The 23,811-nt window shown below is 37.9% G+C and overlaps 1 protein-coding gene across 2 annotated transcripts in view; it reads left to right on the forward strand.

The window, feature by feature from the left end:
* The window catches only part of ABHD17B (abhydrolase domain containing 17B, depalmitoylase), a 31,577-nt gene that overhangs the window by 3,491 nt on the left and 4,275 nt on the right, over positions 1-23,811 (forward strand). Inside the window, exons 2-3 of one of the 2 annotated variants that reach the window (XM_043975109.1) lie at positions 16,844-16,883; positions 19,637-20,111. In XM_043975109.1, the coding sequence (XP_043831044.1) occupies positions 19,645-20,111 (467 nt within the window). In that variant the 5' untranslated portion in view covers positions 16,844-16,883; positions 19,637-19,644. The remainder of the gene's footprint in view (positions 1-16,843; positions 16,884-19,636; positions 20,112-23,811) is intronic. The other variant, XM_043975110.1, reaches the window with a different exon arrangement.

A 23,811-nucleotide genomic window follows, 5' to 3' on the forward strand; every position in this document is an offset into this window, starting at 1 on the left:
CTTACAAACAAAACCAGAGCATCCCTAAACTGAATAGTAGTCTTACCATTTTCCCTCTTTTCCTTTTTTAATCAACTAAAAAGTGAAGGGATGCAGTTAAGACCTATAACACATTATAAATATAGTTTGAGAAGTGTTACCTAAAGTTATCTTAGACATAGAATTTATGTACTGGAAGGGAATAATTGATCTTCCAGTCCAGCCTCTTTATTTTACAGATGAGAAAACTGATGTCCAGAAAAATATTGTCTTGGTTATGATTGGATAGCCATTAGAGCAGCAGAGCTAGAACAAGAATCCATGTCTCCTTACCTTAGAGACTTTACATCTTATCACAGTGATCAAAACCATATGTTTCTGGACTATACCCAACTGGAAAAACAAACAAATCTTTTCCTCTTCAACTAAGCCTCAAGTGAAAATTACTGTGTGCACATAATTTTCTGGAAAAGATTTTTAACATTTTATATATAAAACTAGATGTTTATAATACTTTGTTAATATTGTTATATTGTGTTGTTTAGTAGAACCCTGTTACCACCACTTGAAACAGTTTGTTAGTATTATATTTAGTTCAAAGACTATAAGTGGTGTTAAATTCAGCTTTTATTCATTGAAAAGAAATTAGGAAGGTCTTAATAGTAGGAAGGAAGTGACAGTAATTGATTATAAATATTGTGAGATGACAAAAAAACCAGATCTCTTATTCAGTAATATAGACAGTTGAACATGGGAATTTTTTGTCTTTGGATAAATTTAATTTTAAACCCTAATCTCTAAGCTTTCCATTTTTATCACTGTGGTTTTAATTTTGATCAGATTTCAATAATGTTTGTTGTTGAGCCATTTCCAGTTCTGTCTGACTCTTCATTAACCCTATTTGGGGTTTTCTTAACAAATACTCATGGTTTTTTTATTTTCTTCTTCAGTTCATTTTATAGATGAGGACACTGAGGCAAACAAGATTAAATGACTTGCCCAGGGTCACACAGCTAGTGTCTGAGGCCAAATTTGAATTTGTCTTCTTGACTCCAGGCCTGACCACACTCTATCCCCTTTCATCCAGGCAGCTAGGTGGTACTGTGGATAGAGCTCTGGGTCTAGAGCCAGGGTGACCTAAGTTCAAACTTGACCTCAAACACTCCTAAGCTTTGTGACCTGGGCAAGTCATTTAACTAGTCTACCTCAGTTCCCTCAACTGTAAAATGAAGGTACCTACCTCCCAGGGTTGTTAATGAGGATCAAATAAGAAAATAATCTGTAAAACCCTTAGCAACACCTTTTCTCCTGGGCTTGTGATAAGCGGATGAGATGTGAAAATGCTTTGAAAATTATAAAGTGCTATGTATGGTAGTGGTATTTTTTTCTTGTTGGGGGACTGCTAGAGCAAAAGCACAGAAACAAGAGATGACCTTGCCCTGTGTGAAGAGGTACAAGTAGGCCATAGAATTCAAAGAAGAGAGTAAAGTATAAGAAAGCTGGAAAAGTCAGACAAGGCCAGGTTGTAATCAACTTTAAATGCCAGGTGACTTTATTTTTTGTTTTCTTTTTTGGTTTTTGGGTTTTTTTGGGGGGCAATGAGGGTTAAGTGACTTGCCCAGGGTCACACAGCTAGTAAGTGTCAAGTGTCTGAGGCCGGATTTGAACTCAGGTACTCCTGAATCCAGGGCTGGTGCTCTATCCAAAGTCTCAGAGTCACTAGAGCCAGGTCATATTAGAAAAGTCATCTTATAGCTAAGAGGAGGATAGATTGGAGTGTGAGGAAAGACTTGTCAGGAAAAACAGAAGGCTATTGAAATAGTCCAGGTGAGAGATGATGAGGTCCAAAACTATGGTTATGGCTACATTAGTGGAGAGAAGGAGTGTATAGGAAGGTTTATGGAGTGATGAGAAGTCAGAATGCAATCAGGATTGTAAACCTGGGTGCCTTGGAGGATGGTTGGTAGTCAGTAATAGGAAAGTTAAGAATGGGGAGGAGGGGCAGCTAGGTGGTGAAGTGGATAGAGCACTCGGTTTGGAGTCAGGAGGACCTGAGTTCAAATGCAGCCTCAGACACTTGACACTTACTAGCTTGTGTGACCCTGGGCAAGTCACTTAACCCCAATTGCCTCACCCACCCCCCTAAAAAAAAATAATGGGGAGGGTTGGGCAGGGAAGATAAGTTCTGTTCTAGACACACAGAGTTTTGAAATGTACTATGAGAAATTCTGTGAGATGTCCAAGAGGCAGTTGGAGATGTGGCTCAAGAGAGATTAAAACTGAAAATCATCTACTTAGAAATAATAATTGAGTAGAAATGAGCTGATAAGATCAGCAAGTAAAAGAGTACAATGCCCAAAAAGAGAAAGGGGCCTACTGCAGGACCTTGGGAGTTGCCTATGCTTAGAGGACATGACTAGGATGAAAAAACAGAAAAGGAAACTAAGAAAAAGTAATCTCCTGTAAGAGAAGAATCAGGAAAAACAGTGTCCAAAAACCTATAGAAGAGAAAGTAACCGAGAGGAGGAGGAGGAGGATATCCGTGATGTCATGTTGCAGAGAGGTCAAGGAGAATGAAAATTGAGAAGTGGCCATTAAATTTGTCAATTAAGAGATTGTTAGTAACTTTGAAGAAAGCAATTTCTATTGAATGATGAGGTCAGAAGTCAGACTGTATAGAATTAAGAAGAGAGTGAGAGAAAAGAAAGTGAAGGCATATCCTTCTCAAGAAATCTGGCCACAGAAGGGAAGAGAAATATGGTATTATACTTGGCAGGAGGATGAGGTCAAGTAAGGGCTTTTTGAGAATGATGAGGGCTTGGACGTATTTATTGGCAGTAGGGAAACAGCTAACAGGCAGGGAGAAAGTGAAGATGGGGGAATTGATAGAAGGAGCTGGCTGTAAGCTGGAGAAAATAGGATGGAATTGGATCATGTGCATGAATTGGTATTTGCCTTAGCAGGAAGGGTAAGTGGGGTAAAGGAAATTGCAGAAAGCTTATGTGAGATTAGGAGGGGGAAAGAAAGAGCTCTTGGAAAATGGCCTCTTTTTTTTTTTCAGTAAAATATGAGGCAAGGCTCTTAGTTGGGGTGGTGGGGAGACAGGGAGACATGGGGCATTTGAGGAAGGTGACATGTTTGGAAAATCCACTGAGGTGACTGGAATATATAGTGAGTTAGGGAGGTATAAAAGAATTATAGTAGGAGCCTGTTCTCCAATATATCATCCACACAGTCACCAAAATAATTTTCCTAAGGCACAAGTCTGACCACAGGTAGCTAGCACAGTGGATAAAACACTGAGCCTGTAGTCAGGAAGACCTAAGTTCAAAATCCAGGGTCAGACACTTAGATTTGTGATCCTAGGCAAATAACAATCACTGTCTGCCTCAGCTTCTTTCATTATAAACACTGTATACCTTAGTTTCTTCAGCTGTAAAATGGAGATGATAATAATAATGAAGATCAAATGAGATAAAATTTGTAAAGCACCTATTAGCACACTGCCTGGCACATAGTAGGTACCATATAAATGCTCCCTCCTGCTCTAAAAAATTCAGTGGCTCCTTAATATCTCTAGAATAAAATAAAAACTCATCAACATAGTATTTATACTCTCCTTTCTTCCTCTTTTTGACCCATGTGAAACAATTTACACAATCTTCCACCCTTAATTCCTTTGCCCTTTATCAGTGATCATGCTTTGCCAGCTTCCAACCTGCCTACTTTGTTTTGGTTCATTTAACAATCTACAAATTCCTAATATTGATTCACTAGCCTACACTTCATCTTAGCTGTTCCAAACCTTCCTGCCACTCCCTACAACATCTTCCTCAGTCAATAACTTCACCTCACACTTTCCAGGAAAAAAAAGAGACTATTTAACACCCTCTCCCACCTTCATATCATATTATTCAGATACCACCTTTCTTTTCTTTCTTTCTCTGTCTCTCTGTCTCTCTCTCTCTCTCTCTCTCTCTCTGGAGAAGTAGCCTTTTTTCTCTAGTGCACCCTTAATAGCATCCCCCCTCCCCCTCTCCAATTCTCTTCCAAAGTGTTGCTATTATTATCCCAATTCTCTTATTCTTAACACTCTCCAAATCTACTGGTTTCTTATAAGTATCCCAAAGTTTCCCATATCCTTTTTTTTTTTTTTTTTGAGTTGCACTTTATTTATTTAGTTAGTTATTTTTCGGCAACAAACATTTATTTTTATTTTCCATTTACATGTAAGGGTAGTAGGTTTAAACATTCATTTTCATAAGATTTAGAGTTCCAAATTTTTCTCCCTCCCTTTCCTCCCCCCTCCACAAGATCGCATCCAGGTTATATATGTACAATCCACAAGTGTTCTTTTTATCAGTTCTTTCTATAGGGGTGCATGGTAAGCTTCCTCATTAGTTCCTTGGGATTGCCTTGGATCATTGCACTGCTGAGAGTAGTTAAGCCATTCACAGTTGCTCATTGAACAAGACTGCTGTCACTATGAACAATGTCCTCCCAGCTCTGCTCACTTCACTATACATTGATGTTCATTAGTCTTTCCAGGTTTTTTGGGGATCAGCCTGTTTGTCATTTCCTGTAGCACAAGACCATTCCACTACAATCATATAGCACAGCTTTTTCCATCATTCCTCAATTGATGGACATTCCCTTGATTCTCAATTCTTAGCCTCCACCAAGAGTTGCTATAAATATTTTTTGTACAGTTTTTCCCCCTTTTCTCTTTTTCATGATTACTATTGTTAACTGTTTCCCTTCCATCCTATTCCCTTCCCCATGATATTTATTCTATTATCTATCTTCTTTCATCCTATCACTCTTCAAAAGGGATTTGCTTCTGTCTGTCCCCTCCCCCACTCTGCCCTTCCTTCTTTTGCCTCCCTCTTTATCCCCTTCCCCTCCTATTTTTCTGCAGGGTTATAGAGATTACTCCACCCAATTGAATGTGTACATTATTCCCTCCTTGAGCCAATTCTAATGAGTGTTAGGCTTGTTTACTGCCCAGATTAAACAGATTACTCCACCCAGTTGGTTGTCTCTGTTAGGCCCTCCTTGAGGCAGCTCTGATGAGTTTAAGGTCTTTGAGCCTTTTCTGATGAGTGTAAAATTAATTTACTGCCCTGCTCCTCTCCCTCTCTTCCCCAACTCCATAAGCCTTTTCCTGTTTCTTTCATATAGGATTTCACTTCTGCCCTTCCCCCTCCCCCAGTGAATTCCCTTCACCCCTCAATTTAACTCTAAAGATGTCATCAACTAGCTAAGTGACACAGTGGACAAAGCATCGCCCCTGGACCCAGAGGGATCCCAGCCAAAACTGAGCCTCAGACACAAGACAGTCACCCACTGGCCCCAGGTATGGCCCCCCCCAGCTCCAATTTTTTATGGTTCTCTAGGGTCTTGTATTTGAAAGTCAAATTGGCCATTCAGTTCAGGTCTTTTCATCACAAATATCTGAAAGTCTTCTTTTTCATTAAAGTCCCATTTTTTCCACTGAAAGATTATGCTGAGTTTTGCTGGGTAGGTGATTCTTGGTTGTAATCCCATTTCCTTTGCCCTCTGGAATATCATATTCCATGTCCTCCAGTCCTTTAATGTAGAAGCTGCTAGATCTTGTGATATCCTGACTGGGGCTCCACAGTACTTGAATTCTTTCTTTTTGGCAGCTTGCAATATTTTCTCCTTGACCTGAGAGCTCTGGAATTTGGCTATAATATTCCTAGGAGTTTTCCTTTTGGGATCTCTTTCTGGAGGTGATTAGTGGATTCTTTTTAGCTTCTTCTAGAATTTCTGGGCAATTTTCCCTGAGAATATCTTGGAAGATGGTGTCTAAGCTCTTTCCTTAATCATGGTTTTCAGGTAGACCAATAATTTTCAAATGATCTCTCCTGGACCTGTTTTCCAGGTCAGCAGTTATCCTAATTTTTAGGCAATTATTTTCATCAGAGAGCTTTTGTACCTCCTTTTCCATTTGGCCAATTTGACTTTTCAAGCTGTTGACTTTTTTCTTATGTCTTTCCTGCTTCACCCTCATTTCTCTTTCCATTTTTTCCTCTACCTCTCTCACTTTATCCTCAAAGTCCTTTTTGAGCACCTCTGTGGCCTGAGACCAATTCATATTTTTCTTGGAAGCTTTAGATATAGGGGCCCTGATGTTGACATCTTCCTTGTTACTGAAGAAACTTTCTATGGTCCTCACCTTTCTCTGTCGGCTCATCTTGCCTTTCTTTTACTAGACTTAGCTCCTTAAAGTGGGCTGCAGTATCCCAATCTTAAGAAATCCCGGGTGGTATGATTTAAGGAAAATCAGGTTCTTCACTCACCTGGCCTGTTCCCTGGTCGGTAGATGACCCCAGACCAACTTGCTAATCAACCAGCTTTGTGTGTTTTGGTTGTCAGCTCCAAACAGCCTGTGCCCTTCCCCCACCTGGGCCGCTGCTACTCAAGCCTACCTCCTGGTTCTCAGCAAGGGTGTAAAATCCAAATTCTGCCTCAGCACCAGCATAGACCCCTGTAGTCTCCCCCTTGCCCAGGGCTCAGCCCACTCACCAGACTGTAAGCTTAGTTCCAGACAACACTGGTGCTTCAGCTGATTCAGAGGCTCTGGGGGTCTGCTTTTCTGGTGAGGCCTTCCTGGGCTGGATCTGTGTCAGGGTGACTGTGGGGTTGGGCTTCACTCCTGTCTCAGCATAGCAGCTCCCTCCTTCTGACCTTCCAAGCTGTTCTTGGTTAGAAGATGATTTCAGCACATTCTTCTGTGAGTTTTGCTGCTCCAGGCATTTTCCTATGGCGTTATTTGGATGTTTTTTGGAGCGACTGTGTCATGAATTCGGGAGGTCACTGCCTTTCCTCCGCCATCTTGACTCCACCCCTCTGGTCTTAAGTTGCACTTTTCCCCCATATCCTTTTTAAAAAAAAATCTTCGTTTGAAGGTCAACAGAGATAGGGAACCAGTTTAGTGGGGGAGATGCTGGATTTAGTTTTAGATGTGTTGAATTTGAGATGTTAATAATATATCCAGATAGAGGTACTCATAAGGGAAGCTAGCTATGTGGGATTGGAATTCAGAAGAGAGATTAGAGCTGGATATAAATATAGAAGTTGTCCTGTGTAGGGATAATAATTGAACCCATGGGAATAGATGAGATCACAAAGGCAGAGAATTTAGAGAGAGAAGAGGACCCAGGATAGAGCCTTGGGGAACATACATGCTCACTAGCCTAGAGATGGATGACTATCAAACCAAGGAGACTGAGGAGGGATTAGACAGGAGGAGCACCAGGAGACAGAAGTGCCTTGAAACCCAAAAGAGTAAAGAAGTTTTCAGTGATGAGGTGGAGGATGAGGACTGAAAAAAGACTAGATGGGATTTAAGCAGTTATCTTTGAAAGAGCAATGTCTAGTATATTGGTAGTATGAGCGGGTAGATTTTCAAGGGGTTGTGATGTAGATGACTTTGTAAGAGTTTGTCTATGAAAGGAAAAAATAGGTATAGGGCAAAAAATTAAATTAATTCACATTATCACAGAAGTTCAAAGTTATAAAGGGCCTGCAGGCCTCCTGTGGCTAATGAATGCCCTCTGCAGCACCTTTAGTAAATGGTTACCTAGCCTTCACTTGAAAACTTCCACTGAGGAAAAATCTACTACTTTGCCCAAGTTAGCCCACTCCTACTTTTAGCAACTTTTTCCTTATGTAGAGCTGAAATCTGAATCTCTCTACACTCTGTTCCTAATTCTCTGAATTTTGTCTTCATTGCATAATATCTTTTCTTTAATCAATCCTTATGACGATCTCTAATTTCTTAACCATCCTGGTCACATTCTTCTTATCAATCCCCTTCCTAAAATGGGGTACCCAGAACAGTAGTTCAGATTTGATTTTTTTATCAAAATAGAGTGTGGACTTTAATCCTTCATTCTGCAGTTATTACTCTTGATGCATCCTTAATGGTACTGAGAGTTGCAATGGAGCAAACCCTCAAGGAAGCCTCTCTTTTTATTGCCTAGGGATTCCAAGGCAAAATGGCAGGTGTCTGGGCAGAAGGTAGATCTGCTCTGTCTCAAGGTCTAGAACTAGAACTAAGGGCAAAGTTGAACTTAGCAGGTAAGACTTTTGTATCACATATTCAATATATAGTTCATTCTTGTTGGCAGTAGGTTAAGAAGAACTTCTACCCTTGTTAATCATTCTGGTCTCTTCAGGTTAGAATATTTTGCTATATGCAGAAGGCTAATGTTTAATGTACCTGAGTAATGTGAAATTTGTATTTTGTCCTTTATGTCCCCTCTTCCCAACTCTTAGTGATTTATTGATTGAAATTTTTTCATGTATGAGTTGTGGGGGGAGGGAAGTTCTGTGTCTAAATCCAGGATGTAAAATAAATACAAACACACTTGATCATTTGGTTTGGTTCCACAAAGGTTGTTTTGAAACACGGGCATTCCCTAAGGAAAGCAGAAAGCATCACTAAAATTATAAAATTGAGATCAGAGATAACAGTTTTGGCAGAATCTATTTTCCTTAATGGATTGTAGGATCATAGCTTTAGACCTAGAAGTGATCTTAAAGATATAATCCATAAACTGAAGACTTGACAGTTTCTAAGGGCACCCCACAGCCATAGACATCAGGACTTCATTGCTTCATTAACCATTATATTCTAAGTAAACTGATTCTTGTTCTTAAATGAACAAGTTAAAACAGTTAAATCTGTTAGAAGTGAATCATCTGGGTAGCTAGGTGGCACAGTGGATAGAGCACCAGCCCTGGAAACAGGAGGACCTGAGTTCAAATCTAGCCTCATACTTGATACTTATTAGCTGTATAACCCTGGGCAAGTCATTTAACCCCAGTTGCCTCAACAACAACAAAAAAAGAAGTGAATCATCTTTTGTGTTATGTTTCTATATCTCTCACCTCCCTTTAGTTCATTTTGAAAAACAACTTACACAAAACACTAGGAAATTGATGTCTTAGCAAGCTTAGTTGCATGTCGGCCTTATTGGAGGGGAATGATAGGTGATAAATTCGGTGCTGTAATTTTTTTTCCCCTTCAGGGTCCTTTTCAATTAGGCTAACTTTGTTTTTCCTTTATGTTTTGTAACATTTTAAGTTCAATTATTATTCAACTCTTGATACAATCTTAAGTAGTTTTAATAGCCATTTTTCCCCAAGAGAAAATACATTTCTAGGGTTAGCAATTAATGGGTTTGTTTGTTTGTTTTAATTATGGAAGTCAAACTTATAGGCAATCTTTTTTTTTTCCTGAAAGAATTACAGTTCAAATTACTGATATCACAGATGTAGACGATCTTAGAGGTCATCAAATCCAAACTCCCTCATTTTACCGATGAGAAAATAGAGACATAGAGAAGTTTAAGTGACCTGCAGAGGGTGACAGAGCTAGGAAGTGGCTGAGGTAGGATTTGAACCTAAGTCTTCATGACAACAATATTCAGTATTCTATACACTAAACCATGCTACTTTTCAAGAGGCCATCTTGTTTGTATTTAAGCCTTATAGATAAAGGAAAATGAAGAAATTTAAATTATATTCTCAGAGTTAGTGTCAGAGTGAGAATCAGAATACCTGATTTCAAATCTTGGCTCTCCCACTTGTCACAGAATCATTTTCCATCCCTGGTCTTATTTTCTTCATCTCTAAAACGAAGGGTTATATTAGGCGAGTTCCCTTCCAAATCTAAAATTCCATGTTACTAGATTTTATATTACATTGCATTATATTATACCTTCATTGTGAAATAACTGTCTACCCAGAGTAATATTTAATCAGTAATAAATCCCAAAGTAATGTTTGTATGAAGTTTCATCAGCTTTTAAAAATATACTATGTCTAACAAAACCTTGACTAACTGAAGTTTTTTTTTTAAGTGAGGCAATTGGGGTTAAGTGACTTGCCCAGGGTCACACAGCTAGTAAGTGTTAAGTGTTTGAGGCTGGATTTGAACTCAGGTACTCCTGACTCCAGGACCGGTGTTCTATCCACTGCGCCACCTAGCCGCCCCACTGAAGATTTTTTTTAATTGGGTTTTTCAAAAAAAATGTTCTACCAAACTTCAACAAAATTTCGTTTATCATCTACTGTGCCCAAGTACTGGCCTTAGCCCATTTTCAAGGAACTTAGTGAAAATACATAAATGGATCTAGGATCTCAATGATGTAGGTATTACCTCTACTAATATAAGTCATACCTATCCATACTTAGCCAGCCTATTCAACTCAATTTAAGTTGATCTTGGGGAATTCACCCAGTATTCTGAGGGGCTTCCCTGCTTTTTCTTGATATAATAGCATATTGGAGCATATAAGCAGTCCCTCATACTACCTCTCTGTTGCCCTTTGAATAATCCTCAATTTTAATTCTTCAGAGACTAGTGTAACTAGTGAGCAGCCATATAAAATCACCAAAAGAATCTTAAGTTTAAAAATATAGGACTTTTGGAATTATTTCTCTGTCAAATTTATGGACAGGGAAGAATTTAGGACCAAAGAAGATCTAGGGAGCATTACAAATGTAAAATAGATAATTATGATTATTTTAAAAGGCTTTTATACAAAACAAAACCAATGTAACCAAAATTATAAGGAAAGCAGAAAACTGGGGAAGAATTTTTGCACTGATAAAAGTCATTCCCCAATTGATAAATGGTCAAAGAATATGAACAGGCAGTTTTCAGGCAAATCAAAGCTATCCATAATCATATAAAAATACTTTAAATCAGAGAAACTCTGAGGAATCACCTCATACTTATCAGTAGCAAATATAACAAAAAAGGAAAATATTGTATGTTGGAGGGGCTATAGGAGAACTGGGACACTAATCCACTGCTGGTGAAGCTGTGAACTGATCCAACCATTCATACCAAAGGGTATGTCCAGTTTTATAGCCCTTTGGGCATATTTTTTGTAGTAAGCATGATATTCTTTACAAGTTCTGTGATGGTAAAAATATGGTCTTAAATCTTTTTAAAGTTGTGAGTTCTACCTTATGAATTCCTGCCTGTTCTCTTCTGATACACCCTCATCAAGCATTCCCTTTATGTATCTGAAATTTTTCTGTGCTTTTGGTGCTTTTTCCTCCTTCAGATACCTGAAGATTATGGCTTCTGCATCTAGCTGATTTCCCATCATAGTTCTTTTTAGTGACAATTCTACTTTGACATGGGCTCAACTGTCCTGTAGTATAAAAAGAGTTGCAAAAATTCTTTTAATGTTTTCCATCTTTCATCCATTTGTTGTCCTTGCATTTTCATCCTTAAATACCCCTCAAGGTGACTTAGCTTAGTTAGATGCAACTTTTTAAAAAATGGTTTTTTGGGCTCCCTATTATGAAGTGGTACTACTCATAATTTTAACATACAAGATTTCACAAATGAGTTCATATTCAAAATTGATGTTGCTCTTAGCTTTCATGACTCCAAAATCAGTAGGTCACTAGAGTATCTCCTGATTGAAGAGCTTTTTAAATGTGTTTTTTTCTTTTTTTTTAATCTTTTTATGGCAATTGATTTGTATCACTTGAAGTTCTGTATGAAATTGTGATCAGTGTTTATATTTGTTCATTTTCCTGTTTTCTAGCACCTACAAATTATTTGAATGTATCAGATTTGAGCTCTTCATATGATAATCTCATTTTTCTTCTAATTGTGTAATGATTTTTCTCTGATTCTGTAATGAGTCTTGTTGAATAAAACAATTTTGTTTTTGAAGTTATTATTCAAAACTCAAGCTAAGCTGCAACGAGAAAGTATTCATGACACAAGTTTATTTGGTCTTTAAATCTTTGTTCCATGCTCCTGAAAAGCATTTTCAAATAGATTTTTACATCACCTCTGAAGGTGAAGCTTAAATACTTTGGTCAACTTTTCCCCTTTTTATTCTCTTCTCCCTTCCTAGAGAGGGATAGAGAAAGGAGTCACCCATTGAATTTTGCATATGTTAATATCTTGTACCATAATTTCTACTTTATTAGAAAGTAGAATATTAAATTGTCATTTCCTACACTGTAAGAAGGGTAAAGTAATAAACACTTAATTCCAGTATTTCCTCAAGGGTTTTGTTTCTTTTCTTAACTATTCTACAATTACTACCTCTTAGAAAATGATTGCCAAATCAAAAGTTCCAGTCCTGAAATATTTTCACTGTTTGAGAAACCCATAATGTCTAAAATCAAGCTCATCTTCTTTCTCTTGAACTTGTTCCTCTTTTTAAAACTTTATTAAAGCATTTGTGCTTCCACTATTCATGAAATATTCCACATTCATAAAATTGAGGTTGTCTTTGACTTTCCTATTAATAGCCAATCAGTTCCCAAGTCCCAATAATTATTCTTTCATAACATTTCTCTGTATCTGCCTATTCTCCATTTCTCACTACTTGCCTAGGCTTCTATAATAAACTTGCCTACAGGTCTTCCCACACCACTTCTTTCTTTCAGACCATTAATCTTTCATTCCATCTTTTATCTTTTTTGGAGTAAACCTCAAACATTTCATTATATTCAGGGACCTTTCACAACCTGCTATCACTGTATTTGATTACTCTCTACCCCAAGCACACAAAGTTCCCTGGCTTAACTTGTGCCCTCCACCTTACTCCCCCTTCCTCTATGCCTGTTGAATTCATACCTATTCTTTTAAAGCACAATTCAAATATCACTTCCTTTATGAATCATTCCGTGATACCCTGTAATTCTTTTTATTGTCAGATTTGCCCCTCAGAAGACTTTAAGCTCAGTGGGTGATAATAGATATTCTATTTTCTACCCCAGTCAGATCATTTTTAGAATATTGTGTTCAGTTCTGGGTACCAAATGTTAGGAAAGAAATTGATAAATTAAAGAGCATACAAAATACTATGGCCAAGAGGGACAAGGACCTTCACTGAGTCCATAGCATATGAAGATCAGTTGAAAGAATTGAGTCTGGAGGGCAGACCTTTGTATGGAAGAGAACTTGTTCTGCTCTGCTGCCAAAAGGCTGAAAAGGAGTTGCGTAAAGATAAATATAGATATTTAAAGTTGAATGAGTAACCTAGTACAGTAGTAGTAGTAGGTTCCTCCTCATTGGTGGTGTATTTGTTAACAGCACTTTCTGAATCTAGCTGTATAAATGATATGATTTTAAAATTGGTTTTGTTTTTTAATATGGTCTGATTTATTTGTAGTTTTAATAATATTGAACTGTACTTTTTTATAAATCAGCCCGGTCAAAACAAGATAAATTTTTTTAAAAGGCAAAGTTACATGAGTTTTTTGTGATTTGCAAACAACTTCAAGGAAAAGAAGTTTTGTAGTGGATGGGTATGAAAGATGGAATGAAGATTTCAGTAAAAAATGCATTGTTGGGGAAGCTAGATGGCGCAGGGCACCAGCCCTGGATTCAGGGGGACCTGAGTTAAAATCCGGACCCAGACACTTGACACTTACTAGCTGTGTGACCCTGGGCAAGTCACTTAACCCTCATTGCCCTGCAAAAAAAAAAAAAATTTTTTTTTTAATTCCCAATCTGTTATTTAATTTGAACTTAGAAAACAATAAATTTATAAAGCCTTTGGAAGTGCTAAGATCAAATCGAATTGGGCTTTATGTGGGAATCAATCATATTAGACACAAAGAGTTGTGAACCTGTCATTATGTGGTGTGAGAATTGGAATGACACCCTCTGCTGGGAGAGATATTTCAGGGAAAAGCTCCGCCATGAGGAGAAAGCATGTGACTTTAGCCTCTGGAAGTTACATCTATAGAATTACCCATGGGACCTGTCAATCACCAATTAGCTTGGAGCTGTGCGTGGATGGCCCTGTTTCTGGTTTCACAAGGGGAATTCTGGAAGAAGCCCTTGAGGAGGGGTCTTTTGGCGGGTCAGATGCTGGGGGTCTATTATATAGTTAGAGGAAGTTTTCCTTTTACCTCTCTCTCCTCACCAACTTCTTTTTTTTTTTTTTTTTTTTTTTTTTGTGAGGCAATTAGGGTTAAGTGACTTGCCCAGGGTCACACAGCTACTAAGTGTTAAGTGTCTGAGGCCAGATTTGAACTCAGGTACTCCTGACTCCAAGGCCAGTGCTCTATCCACTGTGCCATCTAGCTGCCCCTCCTCACCAACTTTTGATGCATTTTGATAAATACTTAAAAATCTTAACTCTTGCTAAAGCTTTCTAATTTAAGACGACTACTCATTTGATTTTAGACATCATAGCTAGAATTTTAGGCCCCTTACAGTGGCTTTAATCTGAGGATTCTTGTTTGACTGCCATCTATAAGTATTATTCTTTATTTGCACCTTGCCTTTTCTGACCAGGAATACAGTGGTATGGTGAAGAAAGGAAAAAGAAATATAGTAAATATTTCTACAGGAGGATTTTTTTAACATTAGCTGCTTACCTGTTTTCTTTGAAAAGAAATGTCTTTTTGTCTTTGTCAGTGAACAGGAAAAAGTTAGGAAGTGCAAACATTCCAATAATTACCATTTATTTTAGGGAATTTCTTTCAACTCCTAGCAAAATAAATAGCAAGTTTGAGGCAACTGATTAGATATTTGGGGTGAAGGAGAATGTCAAAGTTAATGTCAAGTTACAAAACTTAAAACCTGGATGCTGATGCCTTTAAAAGCCATAGGAAAATTTGGTCAACTGGGGAACATTGCAGGGGAAAATGTTTTATTTTAAACATACTGAATTGTCTGTGGGACATTGTCACACTATTGTCAGGGAATTTGAATCTTAAGTGTTACAGATCAAGTTCTATTATGATATTCGCTTTTTTTTTAAAGTTAGGAACTTGGGGGCGGCTAGGTGGCACAGTGGATAAAGCACCGGCCCTGGATTCAGGAGTACCTGAGTTCAAATCCGGCCTCAGACACTTGACTTACTAGCTGTGTGACCCTGGGCAAGTCACTTAACCCCCATTGCCCAGCAAAAAAAAAAAAAAGTTAGGAACTAAACTTCTGACTTCATTGGTGTAGGGAGCTCCCAATGAAAAATTCTATGAATCTATCTTCTCTGCAATTTTTAGAAAATTGTCTAGATTTGCTCAGATTCACCCAGCCAGTATGTCAGAAGCAGCACTTAAGCCCACATCTTCCTGCCTTTGATACCTGCTTTCTATCCCCTATGACAAGAGACTTGCTTTAAAAAAAAAAAAACTAAACCACCAGAAGTAATTGTAAAGTTTTTATCAACACCAAAATGTATTCTCATTCATACCTTCTTTAATCACTATGAGTGCTTAGTCTTACAAATATATTTATGCAGTATCAGTAGCAAGTGTCATATTTTTCATATGTTGTAGGTGTTGTCTAATGTAGAAGTGGAAATAGCTATTCACTCTAGACAACCAAAAATAGTTCCTGGATAAATAGTTTACTATTTGGATGTGCCTGTAACCAAAATAAGTAGCTCTAACCTTAGAGACTTAAAAAGAAAGCTGTAGGGGCAGCTAGATGGCACAGTGGATAGAGCACCGGCCCTGGAGTCAGGAGTACCTGAGTTCAAATCTGGCCTCAGACACTTAACACTTACTAGCTATGTGACCCTAGGCAAGTCACTTAACCCCAATTGCCTCACTAAAAAAAAAAAAAGAAAGAAAGAAAGCTGTAGTACCAAAGCAGACAGCCTGACCTTTCTATACTCTATTTAAATTGCAGACTAAACTTTGCTACACTATTAGTAGAGGTTTTTAAAGAACCCATGATAAAATGGATGCAAGATAATTCAAACAGAAAACTAATGTGAGTGCTTTTGCCAGTGATTTATTTTGCTGCTGCCCAAAGGATTCAGGGATATCATCATTTGATTAAAGTTACCTTTCTCCACTTTGACTTTTCCTGTAGTACTCCTCCTCCCTTTTGTTTCTTCTCTCATCTTGGCTCCATCACTGATATTGAGCCAACTAATTTTAGAGTATTACTTTACTATGTGTGGAGACCTCACTCAAGGCATAAACTATATAGGGAGATATAAATTACAGGTTCTTAAACCAGCTAGGTACAACTTGCTTATAAATTAGTCTTGTTATAGGCTAAGATTGTCACCTCTGGCATGCTAACATGAAGAAGATAATTTTTAGCCTGAGACCATATCTAGAAATAATTTTGTCTTAATGTTCTTGGCCACATTTTCTCCAAGCCTGTCCTTCCCAGTTACTAGAAGCTCATCCAAATCCCATTCTTGACCTCAGCAGGTGATGTTCTTAAGAGAACATGAGTTTACCACAAATAATTAGGGTGGTGGGGCAGCTAGATGGCTCAATGGATAGAATGCTGGACTTAGCGTTCAGGAAGACCTACGTTCAAATCCAGCCTCAGACATTTACTAGCTGTATGACTTTGGGCAAGTCGCTTAACAACCCTGTTTGCTTAGGAGGCAACTATGTGGCTCAGTGGGTAGAGTACTGGACCTGGAGTCAGGAAGACATAAGTTCAAATCCTTCCTCAGACATGTACTAGCTGTGTGACCTTAGTCATTTAATTAAACCAGTTTGCCTTAATCCACTAGAGAAGGAAATGGCAAACCACTCCAGTATCCTTGCCAAGAAAACCCAATGGACAGTAGACTCCGTGGGGTCACAAAAAGTTGGACACAAACATTGGGGTGGTGATAGAGATGAAGTATGGCAAGGTTTAGGATCAGACCTGAGAGTTCACAGTCAGAGAGAAGACTTCCAAAAAGCAGGTCCTTGCCAAACCTAGCCGCAACAAATAATACACCAACCCTTTCAAATTAGAAGTCTGAAAAGCTTGGTTTAATATCCAACCTCCAGTAAGTTGAAGCAAAACAAAAAATAGAAATGGAGGTGCACTATAATCTGCAACTCTAACCAGCCTTTTTTTCTTTACTTGTATTAGTAATTCCTGAAATAAGGAAAAAAAGAAGTCAGTGAAGAAGGTAATTTTTTCCTGTGGACTTAAGATTTATTGTAACTGTTCCCTTTTTTTTCCCCTAGATCTCTCTCTCCCTCTGCCCTCAAAATCCTTAGGAAACTCAGTGATTCTGTACTTATTCAAGAGTCCAGACAAAATAGAAAAGTAGAAAAAAAGGGTGGGTGACAATAGAAAAAGGGAGTACCTACAACAAGTTGGGAAGCGGGGGTTATAAGAAAAAAGAAAGAAATGGGACATCAATTAAGTCAGCATGACATCTAAAAATGTTTTTTGGAGCTTTCATGGCTACCAACTCTGCCCTGACCAACTAAGGAGAAACAGAACCAGAACAATTTATAACAAGATCGTGATTGATGGAGATTTCCTTGTTTTCTTGCCTAGAATCTTCCTTGACCTAGTCTCCCTTTACTCTGCACACCCTGGGATTGTATTTAATTCAAGACTTTCATGGCATCCCTGCATAACTGTTTTTTCATTGTATTATTAATTCAAGGGCATTTACATTTAAGAAAAGTGCACACCAGCTAGTTCCATTTTGAACAAGTTAATCTCATTCAGCATTTAGGAGTCTAGCATTTCTGATCTCCACCTTATGCCACTTCATTTCACTCATTCCATAAAAGTGGTTTTATTGGTTTCAGTACAAATAGCATCTTTTAAGACATATACCTTAAAGGTGGGCTATACCTAGAAGTAGGAACTAGAGCAAGTGGAGTTTTCGTAGTTGGTTTACTTTTTTTGATGCTTCTATCCTGTGCCTAGTACAAGAGTGTTATGGGCCTGGATACCTCATTTGAATGGCCCAGAAGTTTTCTGGGGTAAATCAAAAGAACCTTCTCCTTGAGAAACTAAACCAAAGGACAGACACACCTAAAGAGATAAGCAGGGGCAGCTAGGTAGCATAGTGGATAAAGCACTGGCCCTGGATTCAGGAGGACCCGAGTTCAAATGCGGCCTCAGACACTTGACATTTACTAGCTGTGTGGCCCTGGGCAAGCCACTTAACCCTCATTGCCCCAGGCAGAGAGAGAGAGAGAGAGAGAGAGAGAGAGAGAGAGAGAGAGAGAGAGAGAGAGAGAGAGAGAGAGAGAGAGAGATGAGCACCAGATCAAGACTAAGTGAGCTCCAGGACCACCACCCTTCATTCCAGTCTCCCCCCACCCCTGAGAAGATAAGATTAGGTGTGGCTGCTGCCTTTGTGGCTGGGGGAGGAGAGAGATGGCTTGAGAGATCCCGAGCTACCCCTCATCCAACTTCCCCAACCACCACCAGTGGGGGATGCTCCTCCCCCAGTAAGGGAACTTTATCCAGTTAGATGATCACCCCATTGGACTACCACTATCTGTCCTATAAAAGGATTTCCCTGTCTCCGGCTTCAGGAGATAAGTATCTCATTTTATTCTAATTGGATTTGGGTGTAATTCTTTAAAGAGAAATTCCTAAGAACCCCTATCTCAAACCCCCATTAATTTCCCCATTACAAGAGGGATAGAGTCAAAAAAAAAAAAGGCCATTGAAAAGTTATTTCTGGTCCTTAGGAAGTTGATGAAAATTAAAACATCGTCATATTTCAGCTTTTTAAATTTTTCTCCTTTTTTCTTTTTTTTTTTTTTTTTAGTGAGGCAATTGGGGTTAAGTGACTTGCCCAGGGTCACACAGCTAGTAAGTGTTAAGTGTCTGAGGCCGGATTTGAACTCAGGTACTCCTGACTCCAGGACTGGTGCTCTATCCACTTCGCCACCTAACCGCCCCTCCTTTTTTCTTAATAGATACATCTTAAACTAATAATATATGTAGGTGTCCTGGTGTCCTGTATTCCTTAATGTTAGCACCTACTTCCAATAAAATTTTCCAGAAATTTGGCAGAAATGCGTCTTTAACTAAAACCGTGAGGCCTATCACATCTGAGATGAACAAAATTCTAAATGATTCATTAAGGTTGTACATTCCATATATCCTTTTGATCATATCTTTCCCCCAGAATCCTAGATTCTGAATATTTTATGAACAACATCGAAACTATAAAATGTATTATTTATGTCCATTATGTAAATGTGGCTTAATGGATAGGGCACTGGAGTTGGAGACCCATGTTAACTCTGTGACCATGAGCTAGTCCCTTAACTTCTCTGAGCCTCAATTTCTCTTCATCTAAAAAAATGAGAGTATTTTTAAGAATATTTCTAGCAGCTCTTTTTGTAGTGGCTAAGAATTGGAAATCAAAGGGATGCCCATCAGTTGGGGAATATGGTTGTAATGGAATATTATTGTGCTATAATAAATGACAAGCAAGATAATTTCAGAAAGGCCTGGAAAGACTTAAATGACATGAACTGATGTATACTGAAGGGAAAAGAACCAGGAGAACTTTGTACATTGTAACAGAAGTATTGTTCAATGAAGAACTGTGAATTACTTAGATATTCTCAGCAATACAATGATCCAAGACAATCCCAAAAGACTAATGATGAAGCACACTATTTTTCATTTTATTTCATTTTTTAAAAATTTGAGCCTTATGCAAAAATATGGAAATGTTTTACATAATTACACATGTATAACATATCTTATTGCTTACTACCTCAGGGAGTGGGGAGGAAGGAATAGAATTTGGAACTCAAAAACTGAATATGTTTAATAAAAAATAATAAAATTAGGTTTAAATTTTAATATTGTAACATAAATTCCTACAATGTGATGATGTACAAATCCCATATTTAGTGATTGAAAAGTCAACTATTGCCTTTTCTTTTACAGAATAGAAGATGAATAATCTTTCCTTTGGTGAACTATGTTGCCTCTTCTGCTGTCCACCCTGTCCAGGGAAAATTGCGTCTAAATTAGCATTTTTACCCCCTGACCCTACTTACACTCTGATGTGTGATGAAAGTGGAAGTCGCTGGACCCTACATCTTTCTGAAAGAGCAGACTGGCAGTACTCTTCTAGAGAAAAAGATGCTATTGAGTGTTTTATGACTAGAACCAGTAAAGGTAACAGGATTGCCTGTATGTTTGTGCGTTGCTCTCCCAATGCCAAATATACTTTACTCTTCTCACATGGAAATGCTGTTGACCTTGGTCAGATGAGCAGTTTTTACATAGGACTGGGTTCACGGATTAATTGCAATATATTTTCATATGATTATTCTGGATACGGAGCAAGTTCTGGGAAACCAACAGAGAAGAACCTGTATGCAGATGTTGATGCAGCTTGGTTGGCTCTTAGAACAAGGTAAATCTGAATTATTTGTTTACTCAACTTTTTTTTTTTTTTTTTTTGCACGGCAATGAGGGTTAAGTGACTTGCCCAGGGTCACACAGCTAGATAAGTGTCAAGTGTCTGAGGCTGGATTTGAACTCAGTTCCTCCTGAATCCAGACCAGTGCTTTATCCACTGTGCCACCTAGCTGCCCCTGTTTACTCAACTTTTAAATACCGTGAACATGATAGACCAGTTTAATTAAATGTTTGTTTAGTTTTTAAATTCCCATCCAAAAGTGCAAGAAACCAGGGATGATGGCTCATTGCCCATTGTCCCTGCTACTGGGGGAGGTTAAGGTTGGTGGATTACTTGAGTTTGGCAGTTTAGAGCTCCAGTAGGACTGGCCAGGAATATGGATTTAGGACCAATATGGTGGCAAACTGGCCCAGGTTAAAAGAAATCTAATCAGTACTTAGATAAAGATCAGTCCTGTGTATAGCCACTGCAGTTTCAGTTTGCTCAAGATAAAGCGAACAGTCTCAAATAACAACAAAAATTGGGAATTTATAAAGTTCCAAGTGATTCTTCTCTTCTTCTCCTCCCCCCCCTCCCCACATACACCTGTTAAAGTATTCACATTCAAAAGAAAATGTCATTTAAAAGTTGTGCATGGGCCCGTACTTCTGATAAAGGCCTCATTTCTAAAATATATCAGGTGGGGCGGCTAGGTGGCACAGTGGATAAAGCACCAGCCCTGGATTCAGGAGTACCCGAGTTCAAATCCTGCCTCAGACACTTGACACTTACTACCTGTGTGACCCTGGGCAAGTCACTTAACCCCCATTGCCCTGCAAAAAAAAAAAAAAATGAAAAATAAAATATATCAGGAACTAAATCAAATTTATAAGAATCCCAAGTCATTCCCCAATTGAGAAATGGTCAAAGGATATGGACAGGCAGTTTTCTGATAAAGAAATCAAAGCTATCTATTACCATATGAAAAAATTCACTAAATCACTATTGATTAGAGAAATGCAAATTAAAACAACTCTGAGGTACCACCTCACACCTATCAGATTGGCTAATATGACAAAAAAGGAAAATAATAAATGTTGGAGAAGCTGTGGAAAAATTGGAACCCAAAGCACTATAAAGTTGTGCATACCCTTTGACCCAGCAATGCCACTTTTTGGTCTTTTTCCCAAATAGATCATAAAGAAGGGAAAAGGAACCACATGTATAAAAATATTTATAGCTGCTCTTTTTGTGGTGGCAAGGAATTGGAAATTGTGGTGATGCCCATCCATTGGGGAATAGCTGAACAAGTTGTGGTATATGAATGTAATGGAATTCTATTGTGCTGTAAGAAACGAGCGGGAGTTCAGAGAAACTTGGAAGGACTTGAACTGATGATGAGTGAGATGAATAGAACCAGAACATTGTATACAGTATCATCAATATTATGTGTTGATCAACTGTGATAGACTAGATTCTTCTCACCAGTACATTGGTACAAGAAAGTTCCAAAGGACTCATGATGGAAAAGGCTCTCCAAATCCAGAGGAAAAGAAAAACTGTGGAATATGGATGCTGATTGAACCATAATGTTTCTTTTGGTTTTGGTGCTATTTTTGGGGGGTGGGGGGTTGAGGTTTTTCCTTTTTGCTCTGATTCTTCTCTTATAAACTGACTGATGCAGAAATATGGTTAATGTTATTATACATATATAACCTATATTACATTCCCTGCTGTCTTGGGGAAGGAAAACTATCTCTACATGTAACTGGAAAATAATAAAATACTTTTATTTAAAAAACAAAACAAAACTTGTGCCTGTGGCAGCTAGGTGGCACAGTGGATAGAGCACCGGCCCTGGATTCAGGAGGCTCTGAGTTCAAATCTGGCCTCTGACACTTTACACTTAACTAGCCATGTGACCCTAGGCAAGTCGCTTAACCCCAATTGCCTCACTAAAAGAAAAAGTTGTGCCTAACATTATTAATTAATAAAAATCAATACACATTTTCCCCAACAATTAGATTTTCATTGTTTTTATGGGAATACCCAATGATTAAATGATTAAAGAAATTGCATTATCCTAGGTACTGAGCACCTCTCATTCTAAATTGTGGTAGTGTTTATCAAATGTATTTTATCAGGCTACATTGCTTCTCTAATTATTAAGTAATTATGTATCAGAAATGGAAACTGAATCTGTGATTTCATTGATGAAGGGAACTACCAGGTGAGGAAACTCCTTTTAGTAAGGCAGGTTAGCATCATCTCTGCAATTTAAAGAGTTGCCAAGAGCACTGAGATGAATGGACCCAGGTAATGTATCAGAGGTATCACTTTTGAAACATGTCTTATTGTTTTGGAGGCCAGCACCCACCACCACTGACCCCCCCTCTTCCCTGCCCCAGTCACTATGCTTTGCATGGGGAAGGAATTAAACGATAAAAATTCAAATTTTGAGTTTTAAGCAGTGAATTTTTCAATTTCTATGACTTATTTCTGTTCTTAACCCTTTTCTTCTGTTCCCTATATGTTGTATTCAATTAATTTATTCCCTAATGTGGAAGATTGATTATTTGTGCTTTATATTTGCTTTCAGCCCTTAGAATTATAAAATCACAGAGTTTTATGGCTAAAAGGGGGCCTCATAGGTCATCTTCTTCAGTGTACTTCTATGAGGAAACAGATCATAGGTTAAGTGACTTGCTTTGTGATTGCTAGTTAATGGCAAAGGTGACTCCCAGACCAGTTTGGTGTTTTTATTTTTTTTGTTTTCCTATTTCATTGTTCTTTTTACAATGGTATTTAAATTTTTACTCCATAGGAGTTAATTTCATGTAAAAATAGCAGTATTGTTCCATTAATTGACACTAAAATACAAAATCTGATTCTGCCACTGAAGATTAAGGCAAATAATTTATTTCTATGCCATTTTTTTTTTTTTTTTTTTTTTTTTTTTTTTTTTGCTGGTTAGAATCTGAAAGGAATGAAGTTGGAAAGAGACCATAAGAGATCATTTGGTCCAGTAAATATATTTGTGCTATCATTCCATTGAAACCAAACTTGAAGAAACTTTCATGCCTGGGGATCCCATGGCTAGATATTAATTGCCTTTCCTTTCTGCTTCTGCATACATATACTCAAGGCCCCATGGTATCTAGAGAATTAGTAATTGAACCATAATATAGTTCCAATCTTGTGCCATGCTGTTTAACTCTTAACTTATTTTAATTTTTATTTACCAACTCAAGGGCTCAAAAAAATCATCCCCCATTTTATAAAAATAGCTTGTTGAATAATATAGCATGATACTTGACTTCTTAATACTAAAGTAACCCTTCATATATACTATGTTAAAACTATTATTTCTGATGAAACAATTGCTTAATTTAGAGGACACGTGGGGGGTAGAATTCAGTTTTTCATAACAAATAATACCTTTTTTTCTTTTTGTGAACAGCTTTCTTAATATTTCCTCACTTTACCCACACTTCAGATTATACAAGGGCAAAAAAAAATTTACAATTATTTCTTAATCTTTTTAACATGTTCCATTATCAGTTTCAAGGTTTACCTGGATAAATCAATAGAGTACCCTAACGCATAATTTTATCGAATAATTTCGTCTCGTTCCCATGTCTTTTAAATAATTGCCATAAAAACAGTTTGACACAGTAAAAAATATGCTTGATTGACAATGAAGTTGAAAACTGAA

The sequence above is a fragment of the Dromiciops gliroides genome, chromosome 1, assembly GCF_019393635.1.
Source record: "Dromiciops gliroides isolate mDroGli1 chromosome 1, mDroGli1.pri, whole genome shotgun sequence".
NCBI classification, from domain to species: domain Eukaryota; kingdom Metazoa; phylum Chordata; class Mammalia; order Microbiotheria; family Microbiotheriidae; genus Dromiciops; species Dromiciops gliroides.